Source organism: Andrena cerasifolii, chromosome 8, assembly GCF_050908995.1.
Source record: "Andrena cerasifolii isolate SP2316 chromosome 8, iyAndCera1_principal, whole genome shotgun sequence".
NCBI lineage: Eukaryota > Metazoa > Arthropoda > Insecta > Hymenoptera > Andrenidae > Andrena > Andrena cerasifolii.
In genome coordinates, this window is record NC_135125.1 from 10,149,833 (window position 1) to 10,172,750 (window position 22,918).

A 22,918-nucleotide genomic window follows, 5' to 3' on the forward strand; every position below is an offset into this window, starting at 1 on the left:
TTAATAAGAATAAAAACAGAGAACTCAATTCATATCCCATCAGAAAGAACAAGAGTAGAATATTGCTAAGCTGTCTCAAAAATTGGAAGCTGCTAACATCAACGTGAAACACACTCGAGACGATACTGGCGTTCGCATTACTCCTACGAAAAAAACTCATAGCACCTTTTTCGTAGAGAATTTCCTGGGCTATAAATTGTATAATAGCTATTTTTGTCGCAAAACTGCTAGATAACGAGATATTCGCGAAAAACAGTTGTTTTTTTTCAACCCTCTGACACATTGCTTAAAACGACCAAATAAAGGCCCATACCAAAATTTAGCTGGGTGGTATTTATTCCGAAGACAGATCCTAATTTCACTGGACTATTACGCGATGTAATGCGCCCCGTAAGCCGACGCTCGCGTGCATACATTGCCGAGCGCGTAAAAGTTATCAAGCGAGCGGAGCGGTGAAGAGAGCTCTCTCTCCGCGGGTAATAATAACGCTTCGGACCTGGTAGACGACGGGGTGCGCCGCGTTTCCGGTCGGGACGCCGCCTCTGCCTCCGTCGGTCGTTTCCCGTTCCTCGCGGATCCCAACTTTTCCACGATTTCTTTCGCTCTTTGGCAATTCCGTGCTTCCGTCCTCCCCGAAAAGAATCCTCCGCAAAAGCTTTCTCGCGCTCGCAACTTCGCCGCGGTATGTTTTTCCAGCGCGTCGACACAGTGCTCTCCTTTCCTCCCGCCGTATCTCGCCCATCGCTCCCTTTTTCTCGGGCATCCGTCGTTTCCTTCCCGAGTTCCGAGCGTCCAACTCGCTCGACCATATCTTCGGCGTGCACCCCTCCTCCTCCCCCCTTTCTGCTTTTATTATTTTCCTCGTTTCTCGAGGCGCTTCCGGCGGGAGCCGGTGGTGCTCGTCTCTTTCCCGCTCGCCGCCGCGGCTTTTCCGACCGCCGTAAATCAAAACTCGACGCGAAAACGCGGCCAAACGTATGGTGCGCGCTCAACCCCACGTACCGGGTGTCCCCAACGACCGATCGATCCCTCTCCTTGCACCGCGCGACTGCGAGCGGAACGGCAACGAACGAGTATCTCTCCGCGGTCGTACTTTTCGGCGGGGCTACGTGCGCGACCACTCGCGCTGCGAATGCGCAAACCGCGACGACCCAGTGCTTCAGCCGCATAACGGGCAGGAGCGTGGAAAGAAGATAATTAAGACCCGCGTCCTGCCGGTTCCAGAAACTTCTGTAATGAACGCTGCGCGTTTCGCCAGCAGGATATCCTCAGATACACCGATACGGACAGCCGAGAGAAGTGCCCGTTCGCTCCTCATTCGTATTTCTACCTGCGCAGTGCCATACATGTTGCAAGAAAAAGCCGCTGCTCTGTTTATTACTTCTGTCCGTGTTGCGCTTCAGCTGTTGCATACTTTGTAGCTCGCGTATTACCTTTCTTGCGTTGAAGAAGAAAAATTTTAATTAAGACATAAATCCTCGGCGAGAACGCCCCCTATTCAACCGAGTTTATCCTCGCCTCGCGTTACATTGTAACCTGCAAAACCACGAGAAATATCATATTGCAGCGAAGAAGGACAGCCGTAGGAGGAGGGTGGAGATCGGCGTGCAAGAACCACGGAGCATCCCTTCCACCGCCGGTCGCGTAAGAAAAGAGGGTGGAAGCGGCGCGTCGGTGGCCGTGGGGGTCGAATAAAATTTTACGGCCGCGAAATCGTCCAATAATTGTTACGGCTCGCTTTGATCGCGTAAAACACGTCGTAAATGTCGAAAGGGACGACCCTCTGGCCGACAGGAATTACTCCTAACCCCCTTACGGGGTATTATGCCGCATTACTGGCGGTACTGCGTTTGCGTCTGCACGCTTCGTCTGTCTCCTTTCCGCACCCTCGATGCTCTCCACCTCCATCTTCGTCTGTCCCTTCGAAAATCTTATCGTTCGGCTCGGGGGTGACAGTTCGGTTAGATCCGCACCCCATAAAGTCACCGAAGGAGCAATAGGGAATAAAGCTTTCGGGCGTCCAAGTTGCCTAATGTCAGCGTTAATTGACCGTAGAAACGATACGTTTCCTGTAGCAATTTAATCATCAGCCACGGGACCCGAGATCTTTGCCAGTCGCCGGTGGTTGTTCTCCTCCGGTCGACGCGGAGAAACTCGGGTGCGCGCGGAACCAGCGTCGAAAGCGTGGTCGCGATACCAAGGCCATAAACTCCGCACTCAACGCTTCTCGGCGCCTCTTTGCAGGCTCGCTAGAAGCGATCTCTCGGCTCCAGAAAAAGAACGCCGTTAATATATTCAAGCAAAAAGATTACACGGCGCAAAAATATCTCGGCCGAGAGAGTCCGTGAGCTTACGTGGCCTCTGGCTCCCTCCCTCTTTCCTCGTTGCCCGTCTCTCTCTCTCTCTCTCTCTCTCTCTGATATTTCGAGTTGGTCGAGGGCACGATGTCTGCGCGCTCTCCCGGCGAACACCTCCGCCTCGGTTCGCTGGAACCTTGCGCGCGGCTACGCCAAGAGGTCGGGCAAGATCTTTTAATGAAACGCGGATGTTAGAATGGCAGGAATGCTGCAAAATGGTCTAGGCGTGCTATGTACTCTACGTGCCACGTAGGGACGCACACACGCGCGGGCCCCGGCTTAGACACGCTCGAGCGGTGCGCGTACGTCTCGCCCACGAAGGTGTACAAGCACAGGCCAGGAGGAAAAGCATCCACCGGCGTGGATGTATGTATGCGCGGGGGAACGCTCCGGAGAGAACGTACATGGCGGCGTCTCGAGGCAAATTAAGCCCCTCGACTCCGCTTCGGCTTCGTTATTGAAGTGGCATTCCTGCTCGGGAACCCTCGAGGACTTGTCTCTCCTGTGTACGCCGCGACAACGATAACTAGACTTTTTAATAGCTTAATAACGACCGAAGATATTTCGCGACGAGCTAACGAGGAACGAGAGGGCCGCAGATCGCGCGCGCCCTTCTTCTCCTTCCACCCTTCCTCTCCCTCTTGTTACGATCCAACGAAATTCATCGGGTCGTTTCAAAGGCCTTTCCGCGTTGCCTTGCGCAAACTTTTGTCACCGCACGAGCACGCGTAAAACGTGCCGCTGCCTTAGGAGAGACGCAGACTTTCCTCGCGAATTTAACGCGGAAACAGCCCTTGACGAAGCGAGCCGCGGTATAATAGCGCGAGATTAACGCAGCACAGAGATACCTGCGATAAACGGAGGGAACGCAGTGCGGAGAGTTCGTTGCAGTGGAAGCGGAGGAAGAACAGAGCGCGACGGTGGTAAGGAGCCAAGGCAGAAGGGTGGAAGATCGTGGATACGTCAGGAACGAGAACGGAGAAGAGAAGGAGGAAGGGGTATTAATAAAACGTTGCAAGACTAAAGAGGAAAGGGAGGGAGAGAGAAAAGCGTATCGAGAAAGAAATTCTTATTGCCTGGCAAGTCCGGCTTTTCCGCAATATACAGCACAGGTGTACCGAATGTGTACACCCCCGTCCCGCCCCGCCTTCCTACAAGCTCTCCGCCGTAAGGGTAGAAACAGCTCTGTGCACGCATGGTCAGGACCGTATTCTGTCTACCCAAGCCCATTACTCTTTGCTCTTGCTCCCTTACCCTCTGCCATAATATCCACCTTCTTTTTTTAATGCGATACACTCGACGTACCGTTCCGTCCGGAGAACGAGAGGTAAAGTCACCGTTTCTCACAACGTCGCTGCGTTCCCGGCAAAGATCTGACCGACACGGTAACACGGATAAGCATGAAACGCATTTACGCTATCGTAATGGAAGACGAGGAACGGTACGAAAGGCTGCGAGCCAGACGCGCGAAAATAGCCGAGTCGATTTATAGTTACACCCGTTGTAAAATTCAACGGAAACGATAATCGATTAAATGGACCTGACAAGAGGCCGCGGTGTGCACTGCGGAACCTAATGTCTACGGAGCTTCGTGGTCTATACCGTCTAATGACTCTATAACCTGCTACGGTCCTCCCACGACCGAGCAGCCGCGAGAAATAGGTAAGCTAAAACTTTCGCGGACACCGGTTTCAACGGCGTGCAAATCAACCGTCTCGCGTAACCGCGTCCAAACAGGTGCTGCAACTTCCAATCGAAGGGCTACCGAAGCTTAATCCAGTTTCCAAAGGTCCAGCGCGGCGTAACATCCGACACGGGGCGAGTGCGCTCGGAGCAGGTATCTCCGCTTCGAGGGTCTCTGTCGCAAAAATTCAAAGACGAGTCCCGCGGAATGAATCACCTGGCTGAATGGCATGCAGCGCGTTCACCGGGGCTCGACCAGGCTCCCTCTCTCGTCTCTGTAAATCCGAGTCGCCGGCGCAACGTCGCATGAATTCTCCATTAAAATCTACTCGTTTCGCCTAGGAGTGTATATTTGTTATTTCCTGACTGGAAAAATCCTGCTGAGCTGCGGAGTATTTCCTTCGGAATCCTCGTCCAGGGCGGAGGGAAAGACGACGAGGCAAACGGAGAAAGAGAGCGTGTTTCCTCCGTCGTTCCTTTTCCAAGAGGGGTGGGCGAGCAGTACATCGGGCACAAGGAAGACGGGGTGAGAGGTGGGAGAGCTGGCTAGCTGGCTGGTGGAAGAGGAAGGGAGAAGGAGAGGCAGAGAGAGAGAGAGAAAGAGAGGCGACAGGGGGTAGAGACCGACGTTCCTGGGGGTGGAGGCGCAGGAGGCAACGTGGCGTATTGATCGAGTGGCTCTCGCGTCCGACCACCACCGCTTCCGAGCCACCCGGTATACGTGAGCGTCTGCGTTCGTGTTTCTAGACGAGGATTCGCGCGTGTGTCGCAACGTCGTTCAAATGTATTTCAACCCCCCGCACCACACTGCCGGGGCTACTGTTTATGTATCCACCGCAGCCACAGGGTGATTCAAAAATCCGACTTACCCGCGCTTCCGATGGAAACGTTACTAACTTTTAGGGAAGGTTCCGTGGCAACTTCGCTTCCAAGGCAGGGGAGAAGCTGCGTTACCATCTTTTTGCTGAACGCGCAACTTGAACGAAGCGTTTCCGTTCTTTGTGCCCCTCCTCGACGTGCCGTTTCAACTCGCGTAGGTGCTCCTATCAGCTAACGCGGGGCCTAACGCAGCTAATAATTGAAAACTGCTGCTCCCCGAGAGTCAGGGAGTCGGGTCGCGTTCAAGAGTCGATCCTACCTTTCAACTTTATTTCTAAAGACGGCTCGGGGACCCTCTATCCATCCACTCGTCTCCGTCGACTCCTGAATCAGCCTGTACGCTTCCATAAACACGGACGCGATACGCGCGGTGCAGCAAACTGTACGCGAGCGTTTCGTGCGGAAGGACAAGAGGCAATGGTCAGAAAATAACTCAGTCGGCGCGTCCCTGTGTGCACGGGCCGTGTGTGTTGCTGGTCGGGGATGTGGGCGCTGAAAACACCGTGATCTATGGCCTGTGCATCCCACGAATAACGCGGTGTCACTTGGCCTGGAAAATCTCCGGCGGCGTATTCGCGTGGACGCGCAGGAGGTTCTCCAGGTACATCTGCGCGGGGAAAAACGAATGGGCGAAGCCGAAGGAATACCACCGATCGACCGATCGCCTGCCATCGCAACAGATTAAGAAGAAATTCATTGGGGAAAGAAGATTAGAGGAACTTCGATGAATTTTCTAGGAGCACGTCGCGATGGACGAACGTTATTCGCAATAAAAGCTAACGCTGTATCGTTTACTTTTACTTGCGCCCAAAGGACCGATCCCATCGATGAGATCGAACGTCATGGAGGGAAGGGTCACGATTCAACGTCCCGCAGGGATGCATTAAACCGTTTAAAAATTAACGTCTCATCTCACCGATGGCCTCCATTAGATCGCCTGTTTTATTTTCTGCTTCGTCCCCTTGCCTGCAGACCTTTGTTGAACGAGCAGACTCGATTGGCATTTACAAGCTCTGTAATAGGAGGAACCGTGAAATTTTCCACGCAGCCGATCGGCACATCCCTTCTCGCGGATGAACAGGACACGGTGGCTGTTTCGCGTTTCATTTTCATGCCGGTGGCTCCCGTGGGCGTCGTAAACGCACGCCTCCCGTCGGTGCATCACCATCGGAAAAACTACACCCTCGACTTTCCTTCTCACCCCGATTCGGTTTCCGGCTAACGAGACGGACCCTCCCGCTCCTTGACGCGCGCACGAAAGCCGAACGGAACACTAACACCGGTAAAAACTTTGCCCCGAGGGACAATCTCGTTATCTTTGCCATCTATAAAGCATCGCCAGAAGATCCACTCCGAAACGAGTTTCGTCAAGGCGGAATTAAGAAATAATCAGGATCCTCCGATAGGCAGTTGCTCGCTGAAGAGATGACCTTCCATCGAAGGCGCCTACGATTAGGCTATCGAAACGACTCGTGGACGTTGGAGAATTTATCACGGCAGACTTTTGTGCGCGGTACGATTGTTCGCGCAGGAACAAAGAATCGGATAATACGGTGGCTGGAAGAGGAGGACCTAATGGAGCCACAGAGATCAGTCCTGAGCTTTTGGAGGGACCAGAGAGGGTAATCCGTCCCTGAGAAAGGGTGGACCGACGCTACTATCGGCTCAGCTTCATCCCCGCCAGCCGTTCATCGAAGGGGTGGCAAGGCGCTCGATATCAAATCGTCGAAAAACCATTGTGGAAATGTCCGAGGATCAGACCGTCGGCGCGGGCTGCGTTAATCCATAAAATCTAACGACCGAGCAATTCTTTCGTTCACGACGACGATAGCAATTAATCCCAATAAAAGAGAAATGATACACCTCCGAACGAGGGGCTAATGAAAATCAAAGTCGTTAACTCTGTCGAACTACGCGTTCAAACGAATCGTCCTCGAGACTGCGCCCCCCGACGACGTGATTACTAAAGCTGGGTTGTACAAAATTCAGCCTGGTAAGTGGAAGAGCGCAGCGGGGACATTAAAAATTTCTGGCCTGCCGGAGGATTCGTGCGAAGGGGCGGCGACTCGCACGTAGGCAGCCAGAAGCGTTGCGCACGTAAACGCAACCCTCTTTCGCGGCTGCAGAGACATTTTTCTCGTGGCATCGCCGTGCATGCATAATGCATGCGGATAGGATGCCGCAGACTCTTTACGCGGTGAGAATTTCGAATCCTTCGTCGCGAAAATGCTCCTTGCTGCGAGAGGAGAGCTCCGCGGACTCCGTGGACTCCCGAGGCCGCTGACTTTCGTTGCCTCCGCGGAGTACCACCGTCTTCGAATCTTCGTCTGGCTTTGCTCAGTGCGAATAAATATGCAGAAGATCCACTTGAATGGATAGATCGAGGGGCTCGCAACGATTTCATTAGGGCAAAAGGCATGGGGAGAAGGGACGGCTCGGTAGGAATTGGAGCAGGGCCGTGATACGAGCGCCAAGTGCCCCGTGCACTCGAGACATCATATTCGAGCGCGGTCGCCGTTTCTGTACCAGACACACGGGACCTGTTGCTGTCGAGTTTACGGTGTTTTTACGAGCGACGTTACAGCCACCCCTGAGTACGGGGGCTGAACACACCCTCCCCGCGGAAACGATATCCCTCTTCTCATTGCCAGCACCTATGCGAGCGTTGCCGCGAGCAAGGGAGAGGAAAACAGAGGAATAGAAACCGAAACGACTAGCCGTTTATTTCTCCCGTTCCAGCACTCCCCGCTCCGCTCTCGCCCCCTATCCGGGAACAAACGATCCAACGAATAATGACGCCGATCATCGCTCGGCGATGAAATCTGAATCGCGCGCCATTCGCGGGCAACTCGCGTTGGGAATAATCCTAAATTGTTGGGAAGAATGGAGAAGATGCTGTAACGCAGAGGGACGACTAAGGGATGTCGGTGGAGCGACCGAAGGGGGTTTGCGGGAAAAGTCGGAGAGCAGAAGATCCGGTGCGGCTGTGACTTCCGGCGAGACAGCGGCGCGTATATGGAGAAGGAGGGTCGGCAGAAACAAGCGGTAAGTTTAGCGAGAGAGTCGAGAAAGTTTCTAGCCGTCGCCCCCGTGTGGCGCGGCGCGGCGAGGCGCTCCAGCTACGGAACTTTCCAACTACCGAGTTTTGTCTCGCGCAATTAGAAGTTCCCTGTATTATTCATAGCTAACGTTGCTCTCCCTCCTCCCGTGCCTCCTCCCTTTCCCTCGCGAGCTTCTTCTGGCTGTTCCGGCCGCACCGCGCCGCTGGATCTGCCCGCGGCCGCTTCTTCTTAACGCGCAAAACTCAAAGACCACCACGGCGAGGCACAAGTCGCGCACGGTTCATGAATTTTAATGAAATCTCCAGCCGGAGATGGAAGCTCCTTCGTGTTTCTCCTTGTCCTTCCACCTTCCACCTCCTCCTTTTTCTCTTTTATTCGAGCGCACACGCGGGCGCGCTGCCGCAACGCCTGTTGATGGTGTGTGCTCTCCCCGCTCTGATCTACGCTCCCTACGTGCCGCTGAATAGTCGTCCGCGAACACCTCGTCGACCCGCCGTCATAAATAATCGAGTAACCCGCACCTCTCTTATCGAACAATAGAAGCACCCTTGTGCTTAGAATACCGAAAGTCCCTCGCTAATCCGAAAAATCTAGCAGCGCGCGCGAGACGCGTGCTACCGAACCGCTGCAGGTACCAGCAACTAGCTCGACCAGATAACGCCGAGATCCGATTACACGGCAAACAAACGAGAACTCGGGGAAGCCGACGGTGCCGCGCGCGCTTCGACTCTCGCCGATAAAGAGTCTCCCAGAGATTGGATAAACGTGGCGGCACACGGTGGTTCGATTACGGGCGAACCATCGCGGAGAGCTCGTCGTTGACCGATCGGCCGGTTAATGGCAAGCTAATGTAGCCGCGGCGGAGCGCGGTACCGCGGTCGACGTGGTGCCAGTCCACCGCGCGTTACATGGGTGCGAGGCAATTCGTTCCACGATAAAATTATCCCGATACGCTGGTTTCAGTGACAGACACACGATGTTCGTCTCAAGGACGGCCTGTCACTCGCTTGTCATCTGCTGCGCCGGCGAAATTGGAATGGAATTAAATGAACGATAACGGTCGCGGCTGTACGTAGAGCACGTAATAACTGGCGCGCGTACACGATCGACCGCGGGTGTAAGGTCGTCGCGTGTCACGGCGTTTTCTACGCGAAAACAAGACACGATGATACTTATTTCATGGCAAGGAGCACGCGGTTATTGTTATCCCCGAGGGTGGCATGCCATTCACCCGTCAACTCGAATCTAACCCCCCGACGGAGGCGTCGGAGTGACGGAAAGCCGCGATTCCACGCCACGCTGCGAGGCCGTGAATTTCTTACCGTCGCGCCTCGACCAGCTCGCGTCAAATTACACAGTTCGACAGCCATCTGGACTTGTAACATACAATAGCCGTTTCTTATAGGTTTTCGTGCCCTGAACGCGAATCCGCAAACAGTTTGTCGTCACCATCCTCAGTTTTTGAGAAATTCAAACTTATAATAATAACTTATAGCGTTGTATTCGGGAGGATTCACAGAATAATTTGACGCAACGAGCAACCGAATAAGTATTACCGTTTCGTCACAAAAGATATTCAAAGCTGAAAATTTGCAGTTTATTTGCAAGATCGAATTTCGCAAAAACTGAGGGTGATGGCGACAAACAGTTTGCGGATGCGCGTTCAGGGCACTAAAACCTATAAGAAACGGCTATTGAATGTTACAAGTCCGAAAAGAAAAGTCAAATTTTGTCGAACTGTGTTATCGTAGGAAGCGCGGTGGTATTAAGTGAAACGACGCTACCATCCCCCAGCATCGATCAACTTACTCTCGAACCGTTAATCGTGAGACTGACTGGACCGAGGGTGGCTAAGCTAAAGAATACGGTGACAGGTGAAGAGAAACTGATTAGAATCCGAGCGGGAGGACGGCGAATCGAAGAAAAAACGAGGGGCAAGGTTAGATTCCATCGGGAACGAAAAGGGCCTAACGATCCACGGTACGAGCTTCTCCTCGCCCCATGCAATCTCCATAGAATTACCATACGATTAAGAGAATACCGGCCCCTGGTGTACGTACATCGGAGCCAACGCTGGCCCTCGAGAGTCTTCCAATTAGCCTCTCGAAAGATCGTTCCTTCTCTCGTCTATATAGATCGCGACGGCGTTACCGGCCGGGACATAAGATCTCGGATACATGCGAGTCAGATAATCAGGATAAAATGTAAGTGGAGAAGGCTCCGGTAAAAAGTGAACGGCAAGACCGCGGTCGTATTTTGTTGCAAGCAACGCGGACGGCTCTGCTGTATGTACGAGCCTTTTTTCTCGGTGCCAAGCGACGCAACGGTGCAACGTTCCGGTCGTGGTGCAACGTTCCGGTCGTGGTCCAACGAAATTCAGAGAAACGCCGCCGCTATCGGGCCCCGTGGAAAAAAGCTGGATTAATTATCGCCGATATAAAAGGCGAAGCCTCTCGAGAGTCGCGAGGATGCGCTTGGGCACTGCGGGCCAGCCACCAAGTGTAAAACACGTGAGTACGTACACGCGAGCCGGCAAAAGTATATTGCACCGCGGACATGGCCGCCCAGCCTTCCTCCCTCGTTTCCCTCTTTCCAGAGCTTTCTCTCTGTCTTTCGGTTTACGAGCTTATTTTACTGGATTTTTATGATACAACGTACCCGCACCTAGCCCCAGCTCGAAGTTTATAGGTTTGCGAGATTTTATCGTGGCGTAACGTATGGTTTGTTAAATCGACCCCCTGTGCGCCACACACGCGTGCTGGCCGTCGCGACGCGCCGCGCCGATTCGCGCACTCCACGCGGCAAACACGCACGGCGAATTCCGCAAAGGGCCCTCTCTCTTGCTGGTAGAGTAAAGGACCCATATACCGGACGGTCCCCTGTTACCGGACACAATATTCATTTCCATGATTTATAAAATCCGGGCTATATAAATTAAAATATAATATTCTAGCTATTATCGGCATTTGACCATTTTCATTATCAAAATGGCTAAGCATCACTTACATTTAAGAGCCGATATAATAATAATTCAATTGATACAATGTACAAAAATGATTATGCAGTGATAGTACTAAGTTCAAATAATAATACAAAAATGCATATGCAGGTGGTTTAATAATATTCTAAAAAATTAAAACGAATCCAGCTGCGTCAATATTCGCGTTGACTCGACAGTTACCGCATGTTCGTGAACGTTCGAAGGATCTAACCTATTTTCGAATCGATGTAGATGTTTTCATTAAAGTAACAATATTTGTGAACATTTAAGAGAATTCTTAACATTAAAAATTTTATTTGGCAGATCTGAATATGAGTGAAACTATCAGAAAAGAATACAGTAAAGATTCAAGTAACAAAGCATTAGAGGTTATAACCTCCCACCAATCTTCGGTAATTGTCAGCATACAGTTTGGCATTCCAAGGTGGGCGTTACACGTGAAACTTAAGAATAAATATAAGGACAAAAAACCAGGACCAGAATCTCACGAAGATGTTTTAATTAAGTGGATAAAGCTTTGAGCGTGTCCGGTAATTACGACAAAATTTTGTTTCACATTATTACTAATATCTCTTTAATAATTCATTATTCATTTAAATGAAAAAAAATCCTGAACTTACGGAAATGCTTAATAATCAGTTGAATGCAAAAAATTCCCAGAATGTACGAAAACTTACGTCGAAATTCTTAAATAACTTTCATGCCATCGCTAAATGTCCGGTATATGGGGGCCCTGTACCCTAGATATTTATCGCGCGCACACGGTGCGACGACCCAACCGGATCGCTTGTTTATTTTTCAAAACCCCTCGCGCGTTTTTCGCTCGCCCGGAGATTCGCCCGACCGAGAATCGCGCGGAATCTTCTTGACGCGCCTGCTAACGCCTGAATTACAGTGCTGCGTCGAAATCTAACCGCGATCTATCCTTCGAGACAGTAAGCCTGGCGAGTCACCGTGGATCGATACCGATCCGGGCGCAAGGGCTGATCGGAGATCCTTCCGCGAGGGCGATGACCATAACGACCGCTTCCGGTCAGTAACTCCGCGCAATTAAAGCGACTTAAGTGCAATTCCGTTAACGGGACAGCGGTGTAACTGTCGTGTACGACTTGACAGCACAATGCCTGCTCGGTTGCTTGGATTTTCTTTTGTTCGTCGTATCATTACACCGGCACGCCGCGCTGCGCCGTAGCGTCTCTCTTTTTCAATTACGCGATACGCTCTGTACACGCTCCGAGAGCGGTCGAACGCGAGGGCGCAGCAGCGTTGCGTAGAGATGTCCGCCTCGCGAATCGTTTAGCAAAAGATTGTTCCAGAAATACTAACGCCCGCGAGCCTATCTCGCGGGTATTTCGGGACTTTCCTTTTCGCCCGCGGAGCTCACTTTTCGAACAATAACGACCGCGTCAAGCCTCGTTAAGAAACGTACCGCGTATATCTTATCTGCGACCAGACATTACGGTAATATTGCTTGATAATGCAGCCAGGCATTATCGTCGCCTATAAATACTCGACTTATTGCGATTAGCGTATCGAGTCTGCTTTTGCGCGGCCGATACTGCCGCCGCTGTGCCTCCTCCTTTATTAATTAATACTTGAAGCGCAATCGGAGAGGTAGAAAAGCAACTGTATCCCCCGGATGTTTATCATCCCACCCTGTATAGCCTGTGAAACGAGAGGGACTGCCGGACAAGCTTAGGGGCGTCGTCTGTCGCGACAGAAATTGCTACGAGAAGATGCCGTCGTGGCAAGCAAAAGACTCTCCCCTCGGTGTCCGCGGGTAAATACACCGAGGCTCGGTGCAACCTTAAAAACTTTTCGTAATAAATCAGCGCACAATACGACAGGCTGGAATCGGACAAATCTCGTTAGTCGAGTCGAAGAAGTTTGAGCGCCTCTCTCTCCAGAGAGAGCAGAAAGGCCGGTTCACCTTGGTTGCTGGAGAACCCATCTGCATGCACGGGGACCGCGGACGAAGAAGAGGGAGAGAGGAAAAAGGAGAACGACGGAGGAGGCGAAGCGGGAGAGGCAGAGGAGGAGGAAAAAGAAGAAAAGGAAATCGAAGCTAGGGGAACGACATTCCAGCTGGGGTCGGGGAAGCGATGAGAAGCGTCATCTCTTGGAAAAGCAACGCCGGCCACCTTTCTATCTTTCGCCGGCGATAGAACCGACGCCGAAACACCTCCGATCGAAAATCAGCCTCGGGTCCCCGGCCAGTTCTATTCCTCTCCCTCGGGCGATTAATATCGCCACGCGCACCTCGGCGAGACAAAAATCTGGAGCGTGCGGCCGGGGGAAATAATTAGAGGCCTGCCGCTCGGAAAATTTCTCCGCTCCAATTATAAAACGGATCGCGATCAGATAACCGAATCATGCGAGCGCGGGAGCATTTTAATCCCGGTTCCCGATACCGAGTTCCGTAAATCAGATTACGGGGAGTAGCGCTCTAAATCACAATGTACAGGGCGTGTTACGCGTCGAACGAGTAAATTACGTTATTAATTCTTCGAACGCGATGCTTCGTTTACCGGCCGTCCCTATCCAGAAGGAGCACTGCGAGGCGTCGACGAGAACGCTGCTGATTGCAATTGACCGCGTATCTGTTAATTACAAGGGGGTGGGGGGGATGATCGCACCCAATCCCTTCTGGCGACGCTTGAAACGGGAAACAAATAAATAGCATTGGAAAACACAACGAGGAGAATCATTAATGGAACGGCTTGCCGGCGCGAGACGCGGCAGAAAGTATATCGCGAATTTGCATGCATGAAAAGAAGCACGTTGCGCTCAATCGCCATGCCGCGGCGCGGCGTGTAACTCGCCTGCGGAATCGCGTGAGACAAACAAATATGCGGATCGTTGCGCAAGCCTTAATTAAAGTGAGCGCCGTCTAATTAACGTAGAACACACAGTTTACTCTTACGAGAACACAATGTTCATTAAGAAGATTGTATACTGGCCCGCTAATTACTTTCCGAACGCATCAATAAAACTGAACACGCGACGCAGCTTCGCGAAATGAGTCGCCGTTCTGGTATAGAGTAACTTGCTTCGAACTCCGCGGGCAGAGTGTATCCTTCAAAATACTCGAGCCCGTACAAAGTTTCTTTATAGGAGAGCCAGCGCTCACGTTCCAACATATATTTCATTCATATCCCGCTGGCATCGCTTCTCGAGCTATTTTTACAAGACTCGTGTGTCTAAATGTGATTTTACCCATGGGGCGGTGACGATAATATTTTTATCCCGTGCGGATGGTGACGAGCGAAGTAAGAGAGAATGAAAAAGGAAACGCGGGGCAAAGGTGCCGAGATTCCGTGGATCAAGGACTCGCCCGCGAAAAAACACTTACGGCGTGGTTGCGCGAAGAGAATCGCCATTGGGCGCTGGCCAAATCGAGTATGGATTTTTAATTATTACGCCAGAACGCGACCGCGAGCAGCGTCGTTTCAAGAGTACGGAATCGAGCGTAACGACGCTACCCTCCCTGTCGGTTTAATCAAATGACGATAAATCGGACGAGTTGGCAGAAGAAGATACATCGTCGACCGTGGTCCAGTTGCATTTCGAAACTGGTGTGGGTTACGCGAGTCGGCGAGCGATAAATAACGTTGGCCACCGATCGGGCGACCGGGTTAACAATCGATAGCGACCGGTCTCTGATTAGATTAATTACGGCGGGGCGTGCTAATTAACCTACTTGATATTTCGAAATTTTGTCGAACAATATCGCAGCCAAAGCCCCGACCGGCCGGGTGTCGCAATCGGGTGTCAGAGTTTCGTGAATTAATGCGACGAAGAATTCTCGCGACCAGCCGTCGAAAAAGCTACGGCTCTGAATCGCTGTGCCTCCCTCGTCGCGAGCCGATCGCGTCGGGAATATTTTTAGGAAGTCACGGTATGTGGCGTGGACGATTATACCGCCAAACCACCGCTGTGAGGGGGCTATCCAGAGAGATCTCTGGTCGACGGAGAGGAGAAGAAAAAAAAAACGGATTAGGGGATGGTCGAAAGGCGGGTTCGAGAAATCCCGCGGATTTCGAGCTCTTCTCCCTTTCTTTCTACCGCTACCCTCCGGGATCCTCGTGCGCCCCATGGGAAATCGGCCTAAACGGGGTTGTCCAAAACAGGTTTTCGAAGATCACTGGGTTTCGAAGAGTAGCTGTTTCGGATGACCGTGACAAATCGTCCTCGCCTCGAGAGGCTAACGCTGCGCGACTATCAGTCACGATACGGGATATTCAAATGGATCGGAGTGCTCCATTAAAAATAGATCCCTCGCGTAGCAGAAGCAACCGCGAACTACAGTTGTACTTGTCAAAGAAACTCGGATTGTTTCGTTAGAGGGAAACGCTGCGCTGTACGGGCGTGATAATATTCAAACTGTAGCACTCGCAATGCGGGAGCAAGCTGTTGCAGCGGTTATCGGTTGCGCGAATAAACGAAAGGAAAGGAAGGCTGTCAAACGGGGAGAAATCTGACTGGGTACGGTCCTGATCCGAAGTTATCCGAGCTCCACGAGAGAGCCGATTATATTAAATGGCTGGTAAAACGGTCTGCTTAACATAGCGTTTATCTGCTCCTCTTGGTTTTAGTACTTTTTCACTGCCTCGTCAGCCATTGCCCATAAACTCTACTACAAGCCTTGCCTCTCTTTTTCTCTCTATATCTCTCCCTCCATCCCCCGACGCTTGGCTCCTCTCGCTACCCTGCACATTTTTCTCTGTACCTTGGTCTGACCTACCCGTACATGCGCAGCCCATGTGTCCGCGCGAGAGTGCCGCGTGTATGCTTAGCGCGACTCATGAAGAATACAGAGCCATTAAAACGACTCATCCTCTTGAGTGCACTCATCATACTTCGACGCCTTTTTTTGTTTACGTAAATACTCTTTACACTCCCGGGCTGCGTTTCGCTTGCTGCGCTCTTTTATCGCCGATTAAGAGCGACCAATCGGTCGCTAACAATAAACACGGCACCGTCCGCGTCGAGTTCATTTGTGTCAGGATCGAGAAGCCGCTAAGCAGATAAAAATGGGAATAATAAGTAGCTCGGACGTAAAGTGCTTTGAAAATGAAAACCAGTCTGCGAGCACCGCGCACAGCTGATAGAGAAGCCACGAGGGCCATGAATATTTAATTGCGCATCGCTTATTTCATTGTCAAGTGGCGCGACACGCGCTGCGCTTCTTTCTGGCGAAGAAAGTGAACGTCAGTCGCCCGGTGCCGTTGACGAATTCTGCGAGTGCTGTGGAAGAAATTCTTTCAACGACCTGCGCCGTGCGCAATTACATTTGCGGGAAAAGCATAGTCAGTAGAAGACGGGCCTCGCGGGATCTGGCAACTTTACATCCCCTGAAGAAAGGTAGCCGATTCCCGGGATGAGCCGGCTGGAGAAAAAAAGAGCATCGTTTCGCGACGATGGGACTAGCTCTCGGCTCCCATTCGAATTTTTATCGAAGAGACATATACAACGGACGCTGTGCGTGGAATGCCGTCGACGTCGAACCCTCGACCAGCACAATACCACCCTCGTGGCGAGAAAGAAGGAGACTGGAGCAGACCGACGGGAAGAGGGAGGAACGAGAGGAGAAAAATGTGTATAGGATATACACATATACTTACGGCGGAACGACGTGAAAGAGGGTGGCTTAGCATGAGGGGCGTGGTGGCCCCACCACCCCCATCAAACTACCAGGCAGAAACTACTTTTGGGGTAGCCGACCCACACAAACACACGCGCAGCTCCTTTTCCACCTCAGCCACATTGCCCCCCTGGCAAGGTTCGAGCCAAGCCAGCCACCCCTCGCACCCGAAAAATAATTGCGCGTTTCGTGGTCTCTTGATCCGCGCGTAAAAGTAATCCAAACATCGCATAAAAATTATGTTTACGAGTTTCGAATGGGCGCAGGGGTCGACCCTGCACCGGCGGCGGCGGCGCATGCCGAAAACGTATCAACAGCCTCTCCTCTCTCTCTCGCTCTCTATCTCTCTATCACCATCTCACCCAACAGAGCCTCTAGATAGGCATCTCTCGTTCTAGGAATTTCTCCGATTGTTTAGAACTCTCTCGCATGCGAGGGAGGCCGGTGCATGCGAGTTACGAGGTGATCGCCCGTACTTTTATGGAGTGTTTCTCTCTTATCTCGACGGCGTCTATGTAGTTAATCGGCAGGTTTGCCGTGCGTTCTGGGAGATGGTGACTGGCGATAAAAAATCGGATCATCTGTGGACCGCTTACAGTCGAACACCGCGAAAAATGGTGAAAATCAATTTCGAAAGGGAGGTGCACCCCGGATAATTAACTCTCTCGGTGCTGCGGGGGCGTTTTAACAGTTGAAATGATAGAATTTGTGACGCATAGTCGTGCGAGTAACTAGCGAACCGCCCCGTTGGAGAGGACCGAATTGAATAATAATGCAAGGGTGGTTGAAACTCACCAGTTTTCTCCTTGATTTCGCAGAGAACTGAGAACAGGGCCGGCTTCATCCTGTGGCAGTTGAGGGTGTGTTTCCTGGGAAAACAAACGGCGGACGTGAATCGTGCGCTGCGAGCGTCCCAATCAAAATTTCTACCGCGCTATAATACGTATTGTTCGCGATAACAATCCGCGATAACGATACGGATCCCTTGAAAACAAAGGGCCGTGAAACCGCGCGCGGCACGTTTGCACGTAAGACTCGAGAATGTTGTAGCAAACTCATACGATCGTATGGACCAATAATAACGCGAAAGATAAACGCGGCCTTATCGCGCTTGTATACAGCCCGCGTTACAGCCTGTCATTACTAGTAACGTACAACCCATACTCGGCGTTTAACAGTTTACCGAGCGTTGTAAAGTTTTAAAAAGCATCGTAAAAAAAAAATAACGTTTTCTTTCCCCCAAGCAAGGAATCGTGGCCCGAGACATTTTGAAACGATCAACATAACCTGTTCCCGTTGCCGTTTCCTACGTATTAACGAACGTTACGCTTGGCGACGGAAAAACTCGGCTGTAATCTCGTCTAAATGATTGTAATGAGCCACCGCGGAAACGCAATTGAAGGGAAATGACATGGAATAAAGTAGAACGGCTCGGAAACCCGCGCAAATGTTTCCGACGGCAGTGCTATTGTAAATACATCTGCGAGAGGTATTAAAAAATGGCGGCTGATCGGGTATCTGGAATGGGACCAACCTCGCTTGCGCCTCGTCCAAGCTCTGATCGGTGATGTTCATGATTTGCTGCAGGATTTCACCGATGTCCTGTTTCCTGGCCTCGACGGCCTGATCCTGGCCCTGGCTCGCGGACCCATCGACGGGCCCCATGCTCCCGTACCCGGCGGTATTTTGGGCCCCCTGGCCCTGGTTTCCTCCCATCAAACCGACACCTGATCCACCGTGTTGCAGCATCCTGCCACTTTCATCCACCAACCGTGGACCGCAGCAGTGACAATATTATCCACCTCCGCCTCCACTTCCCGCTTTTCTTTTCTCTGGCCTTATTGCGAATTCGTTCACACAGCGGGACGACGACAACACTCGCGGATTGGCTACTACTATCGTATACCAGGTGTCGCGGAAAAACACGACCTGTGGGGACAAACGGCTGAGTCGTCCATCTTTTGGATTAAGGCAGGCCCACTCCTGCCAGATACCTCGTGTCGAGGGATGGGATTTATAACTCAGGCCGGACTACTATGAACGGTAACAAAAGGTGTTTATTCGCGGAGCTCACGCGTAGTCTCTTTGAGAGGACGAGGCACAATGGCCGCTCGCTCCTCTCCGCTACATCACGTTCGAAGGCAGGCGCTGGAAGCGCCTCTCGTGGCGTGATGTAGCGGAGAGGAGCGAGCGGCCATTGTACCTCGTCCTCTCAAAGAGACCACGCGTGAGCTCCGCGAATAAACAGCCTGAAACAGCCTTTGTTGCCGTTCATAGTAGTTCGTGGTAGATCGCCCTGAATTATAAATCCCATCCCTCGACACGAGGTATCTGGCAGGAGTGGACCAGCCTCGATCCAAAAGGCGGACGACTCAGCTGTTCGTCCCCACATTGGGTAACCTCGAATATTTTTGTGCACGCCATAGTGTGCGTCGACCTCGTGCGGAAACGAAACGTGGAAGTTAAACGGCGAACGACTCCAAGAAGCGACTACAAACGAGGGTGGAAAAACCGCGACACCTGGGGAACCGGGAGCTCGACCGCCAACCACCCGAAGTAGCGGGACCAGGAGACGGTCAACCGGGAGGAAACGTGCGTGAAGCCACCGTCACCGGTGCCCATCGTTTCGACTGCACCAACGCGATCGGTACGTCGTCGTCCTGGGAGACAGATCGACAGGGTATCATCAAGGTGGCTGGCCAGCGATTCTCAAGGTAGCAAGGTACTGGCGAAGAAGAACGCGCGGCAGTGTGCGTTCTCGCAGAAAGGTCGCAAATCTTGCATTTGTCATGCGAGACAAAGGATCGTAGATAGATATAATTAGCAAGTAAACACGCGCGTGACTCTAGGTTAGGTTACCGAGCGCAACAAAACCCCCAACGACGCGGAACATGTGGATACATCAGAAGCCACGCTCGCGACCGCGTTGGTGCAACTAGAAACGGTGAAAAAAGATTCGGGTGGACTCGTACCGCATACCAAAAATTTCGACATTTTTTCGCGACACACCGGCGTTATGGTTCGATCAGGTCGAGGCGTCACTGCAAAACGCGCGGATCACAGCCGAGGAAACGAAAGACTGACAACTCAGCCGTTCGTCCCCACAGACCGTACGAACAACCGCCCCGCTCTTTCACTTTACGACGACGGCTGCTGCTGTACCTCGAGGAAAATACGTTCCGTGCACGTGCTCTCTTCCTCTCTCTCACTCGTGCGACACTTCATACATGGAAGCCCGGGCAGCAGACATACACTTGCAAAAATATAATCTCTCCGTAAATATTGTGTACGAAATTGGTGTCGAAGCAACTCTACGAAGACTGGGATTCCGAGGAACGGCACGTTCGGTTCGCTTTGGAGGTTATGACGCCGTGGTCTTTGTCTCTTACGTATCTCGTTTGGCGTTTCAACTCGGTCTCTGCTTCTCTTTATCCTCTCTATCTCTCTCTCTCTCTCTCTCACTCGCTGGCTCGCTCCACTCTCTCCCTTTACCTCTCTCGATGTGCCCTTCGTTATCCTTTTTACTTCTGTTTCCCCTTTTCTTTCGTAGCTTCGCTTTCCCGCGTCTCCTGTTTAGTAAGTCTAATAAGTGGGCTTCTGAGTTTGGTATACACGCACATACACACACACGACTCTCGGGGATGATGAGAATGGTTCAGCTTTGGCAGCTATAAACTTGACGGATTGTCGGATTGTCGGAATTTACGTATACGCGGTTGTGTCGACGGTCGGCGTCGCGCCCGGCCCGCACGCACTCTCCTTTCACTCGCTCTTTCCTCTGCTCGGCAAGGATACGTGATCGTCGTAGAAGCAGAAGCTGAGGAAAATCGGTGTTCTTCGAGCCGTTCGCGAACGGACGTCGCACACCAACTCTCCCTCTGCCTTACAAGGCAACGCGCGGACCGGCCGTTTCTGTCGCTCTTTTCACTCTTCTCGGCCGCGAGCGACTGCTACGCTGCTGATGTTCGCGCGTGTACGTGCGTCCGTGTGCGCAACTGTGTGCTTCGCGTGCGTGCGCCAATCGGCGGCCATTACAGCCGCCTCGACCAATCAAAACGCTCCTTTCATCTCCGTCCTTCTTCCACTCACGCGTTCCTCTCGCTTCCTCCTGCCTGTTACTGTCCCGCGTGCGCATCCACTTTATTTACGACGCGACCTCGCCACTTTTCCGTGATCGCGTTCTCTTAACCTGTGTTGAGTAGCTTTCAACTTTTCACGAACATTCGTAAAAATGCGTCGCAATTAATCCTCGAGCACACCATCGGTAGATCAGTCGGAGAACTCGTAAAGATATTGTAAAAAGAAGTCGTCCTTTACCTCGTATACCGACAGGCGCAAACTCCGCCCATTCCCTCGACTTCTTTTTTTTTCATCACCGCTAACGCTCGACCACGAACGTCTGTGCCGTTACTGTACAGGGTCTTGTAGAGAAAATAACCAAAACCAAACATTTAACTGTAATCTTGCCCCGCCGAACGTCGTACGAGCAAAATGAGAGGACTTCGTGCTTAGAAAATGTAAATTACGAGCGCTGCAGTGCGCAAGTCTGTCGCAAAAACATGGCCACCCGTTCAGCCATTTTTCTGACGCGGGAAAGTACGAATATTCAACCACGATTTCAGTAACACACATTTAGTTGATATTAAAGCACTTCAATTTATGTTTGTACCCTGCGTCATAAGGATCGACATTCTCTTAGTTATTACCTATCAATTGTTAGATGCTGTATTCATTAAGATGCATTACGTTAAGACGTAAATTTCGTCTATGCGATGTTACTTTTAGCATAAATGCTCTGGGTACATTTCCTCCTGCGGATTCGGCCAGAATCGAAAATCGACATTTTACGTTTCAACATTTGCCATTTTGTCCTAAATCAATATTTCGAAAAACCCTTTATCCAAGGACTAGATAATTTAATATATTAACTAATTTTTTTTAAATTTTCGATTTCAGATAATCCACTTTCGAGTAACCGTGGTCACCGCAAACCCGTCTTTCGAACAGGACATCTAGGAGATTGTAAATAACTTCGTTATTAATAAAAAAATTTTAACGCCAAAATTCAGAGACATAGCTAAATGTACTACCTTTCAAACAAAACAAGGTTTTTTGAATAAAGTTTTATAGTTTCTGCGAAAAAAAATCCTAAACATCACACCTTTTTCGACCTCCTGCCTGAGCTCAATGCTGACGAAAGTTATTCGTAGCTTTTTCCAAGGCTTCGAATAAATGATAAAAGCTGAATAAATTTTTTTTATCTGCTTTTCGTTATTTCAGATTTATATTTAGATAAACTTTTGCCCAACTCTGGCGAAAACCCAGGATTCTGGCACCACTGGCTGTAACTTACACATTCTGAAAATATGATATCAGTAAATCAATACTTCCAGTATTAGTAAAAAAGTTTCAATCTCTCTTTTTTTATTTTAAATAATGCGTATGTGTTACAGTAAAAGCGTTAATTTAGTAAATGCATACAGTTCTCAGCAGTTCTGTATCAGACTGCATCGTGCATTTACTGTGGCATATGTGTCAAGCTAACGTTTCAGTTTTGCTATGATTCCACGTTGGCAGTCCTCCTGAGTAGGCGCCATCTCGTGTCCACTATCTGACCTAAATTTGTCACGTGACTTACTCTGTATTATCGGCAATATGTCGGAACTCGTCTGTATGAAATATGAATGCAGTCACGAAATTACGTTTTTCGTCCTTATGTAAGAAGATTTTAAGCTGAATAAAGATTCATTCGAAAGAAGGTGGTTTTGGTCACCGTTTGAGTCACAAAACTGTTTTAGTGACCTAAAAATACTTGGATTATGCGGGTGTATTTTGTCGATTTTTGCTCTTCTTTAGACACTCATATTATTAGATATCAACACCATCTTGTTGAACTATGACCAGAGCGCGCTCCATTGAACCTTCGTCTTTCGAATGAGCCCACACCTAATCCAAAATCTGTTCATATAAGGACGAAAAACGTAATTTCCCAAACCCATGTTTCTGGCCAAATTGCGTCGGTATACAGATCGCTGCATTATCCGTGTTTACCCCCTTATGCTATGTCGAATATTATGAATATCAGTGAGCCGAGGTATCAGCAAGCGATGTGTGAACCTTCGTGTATACATTCGCGGCTCTCCCAATGTCCTTAGGCTCTAAGCAATCGAGGCAGCTGTTTTTTTCTGCTTTCCTGAAAGCTGGAAGGCGCTCCCCTTGTACATATATACAACTCGTACACAAATTGACTAACGCGAGTGTCTTCAGTGTGCATTAATCTTTATGCGAATCT

General features: G+C 50.8%; 1 protein-coding gene and 1 long non-coding RNA gene across 10 annotated transcripts in view; one reads left to right on the forward strand and one right to left on the reverse strand.

The window, feature by feature from the left end:
• Exd (PBX homeobox extradenticle) overlaps positions 1-21,240 on the reverse strand; it is a 46,334-nt gene extending 25,094 nt beyond the window's left edge. For 5 of the 9 annotated variants that reach the window (XM_076818435.1, XM_076818439.1, XM_076818437.1 and 2 more), the window contains exons 1-2: positions 18,161-18,745; positions 17,422-17,495 (exon numbers count right to left, since the gene is read on the reverse strand). In XM_076818435.1, coding sequence (XP_076674550.1) covers positions 17,422-17,495; positions 18,161-18,375 — 289 coding nt within the window. In that variant the 5' untranslated portion in view covers positions 18,376-18,745. Of the gene's footprint in view, positions 1-17,421; positions 17,496-18,160; positions 18,746-19,788; positions 20,010-20,943 lie in introns of those variants that run through there. The other 4 variants (XM_076818433.1, XM_076818432.1, XM_076818436.1 and 1 more) reach the window with 4 other exon arrangements.
• LOC143372336 (uncharacterized) lies at positions 18,773-21,772 on the forward strand. Its single transcript, XR_013086282.1, has 2 exons — positions 18,773-19,348; positions 21,583-21,772. It is a non-coding gene; the product is annotated as an uncharacterized LOC143372336 (long non-coding RNA).
• Positions 21,773-22,918: the final 1,146 nt, after the last annotated feature.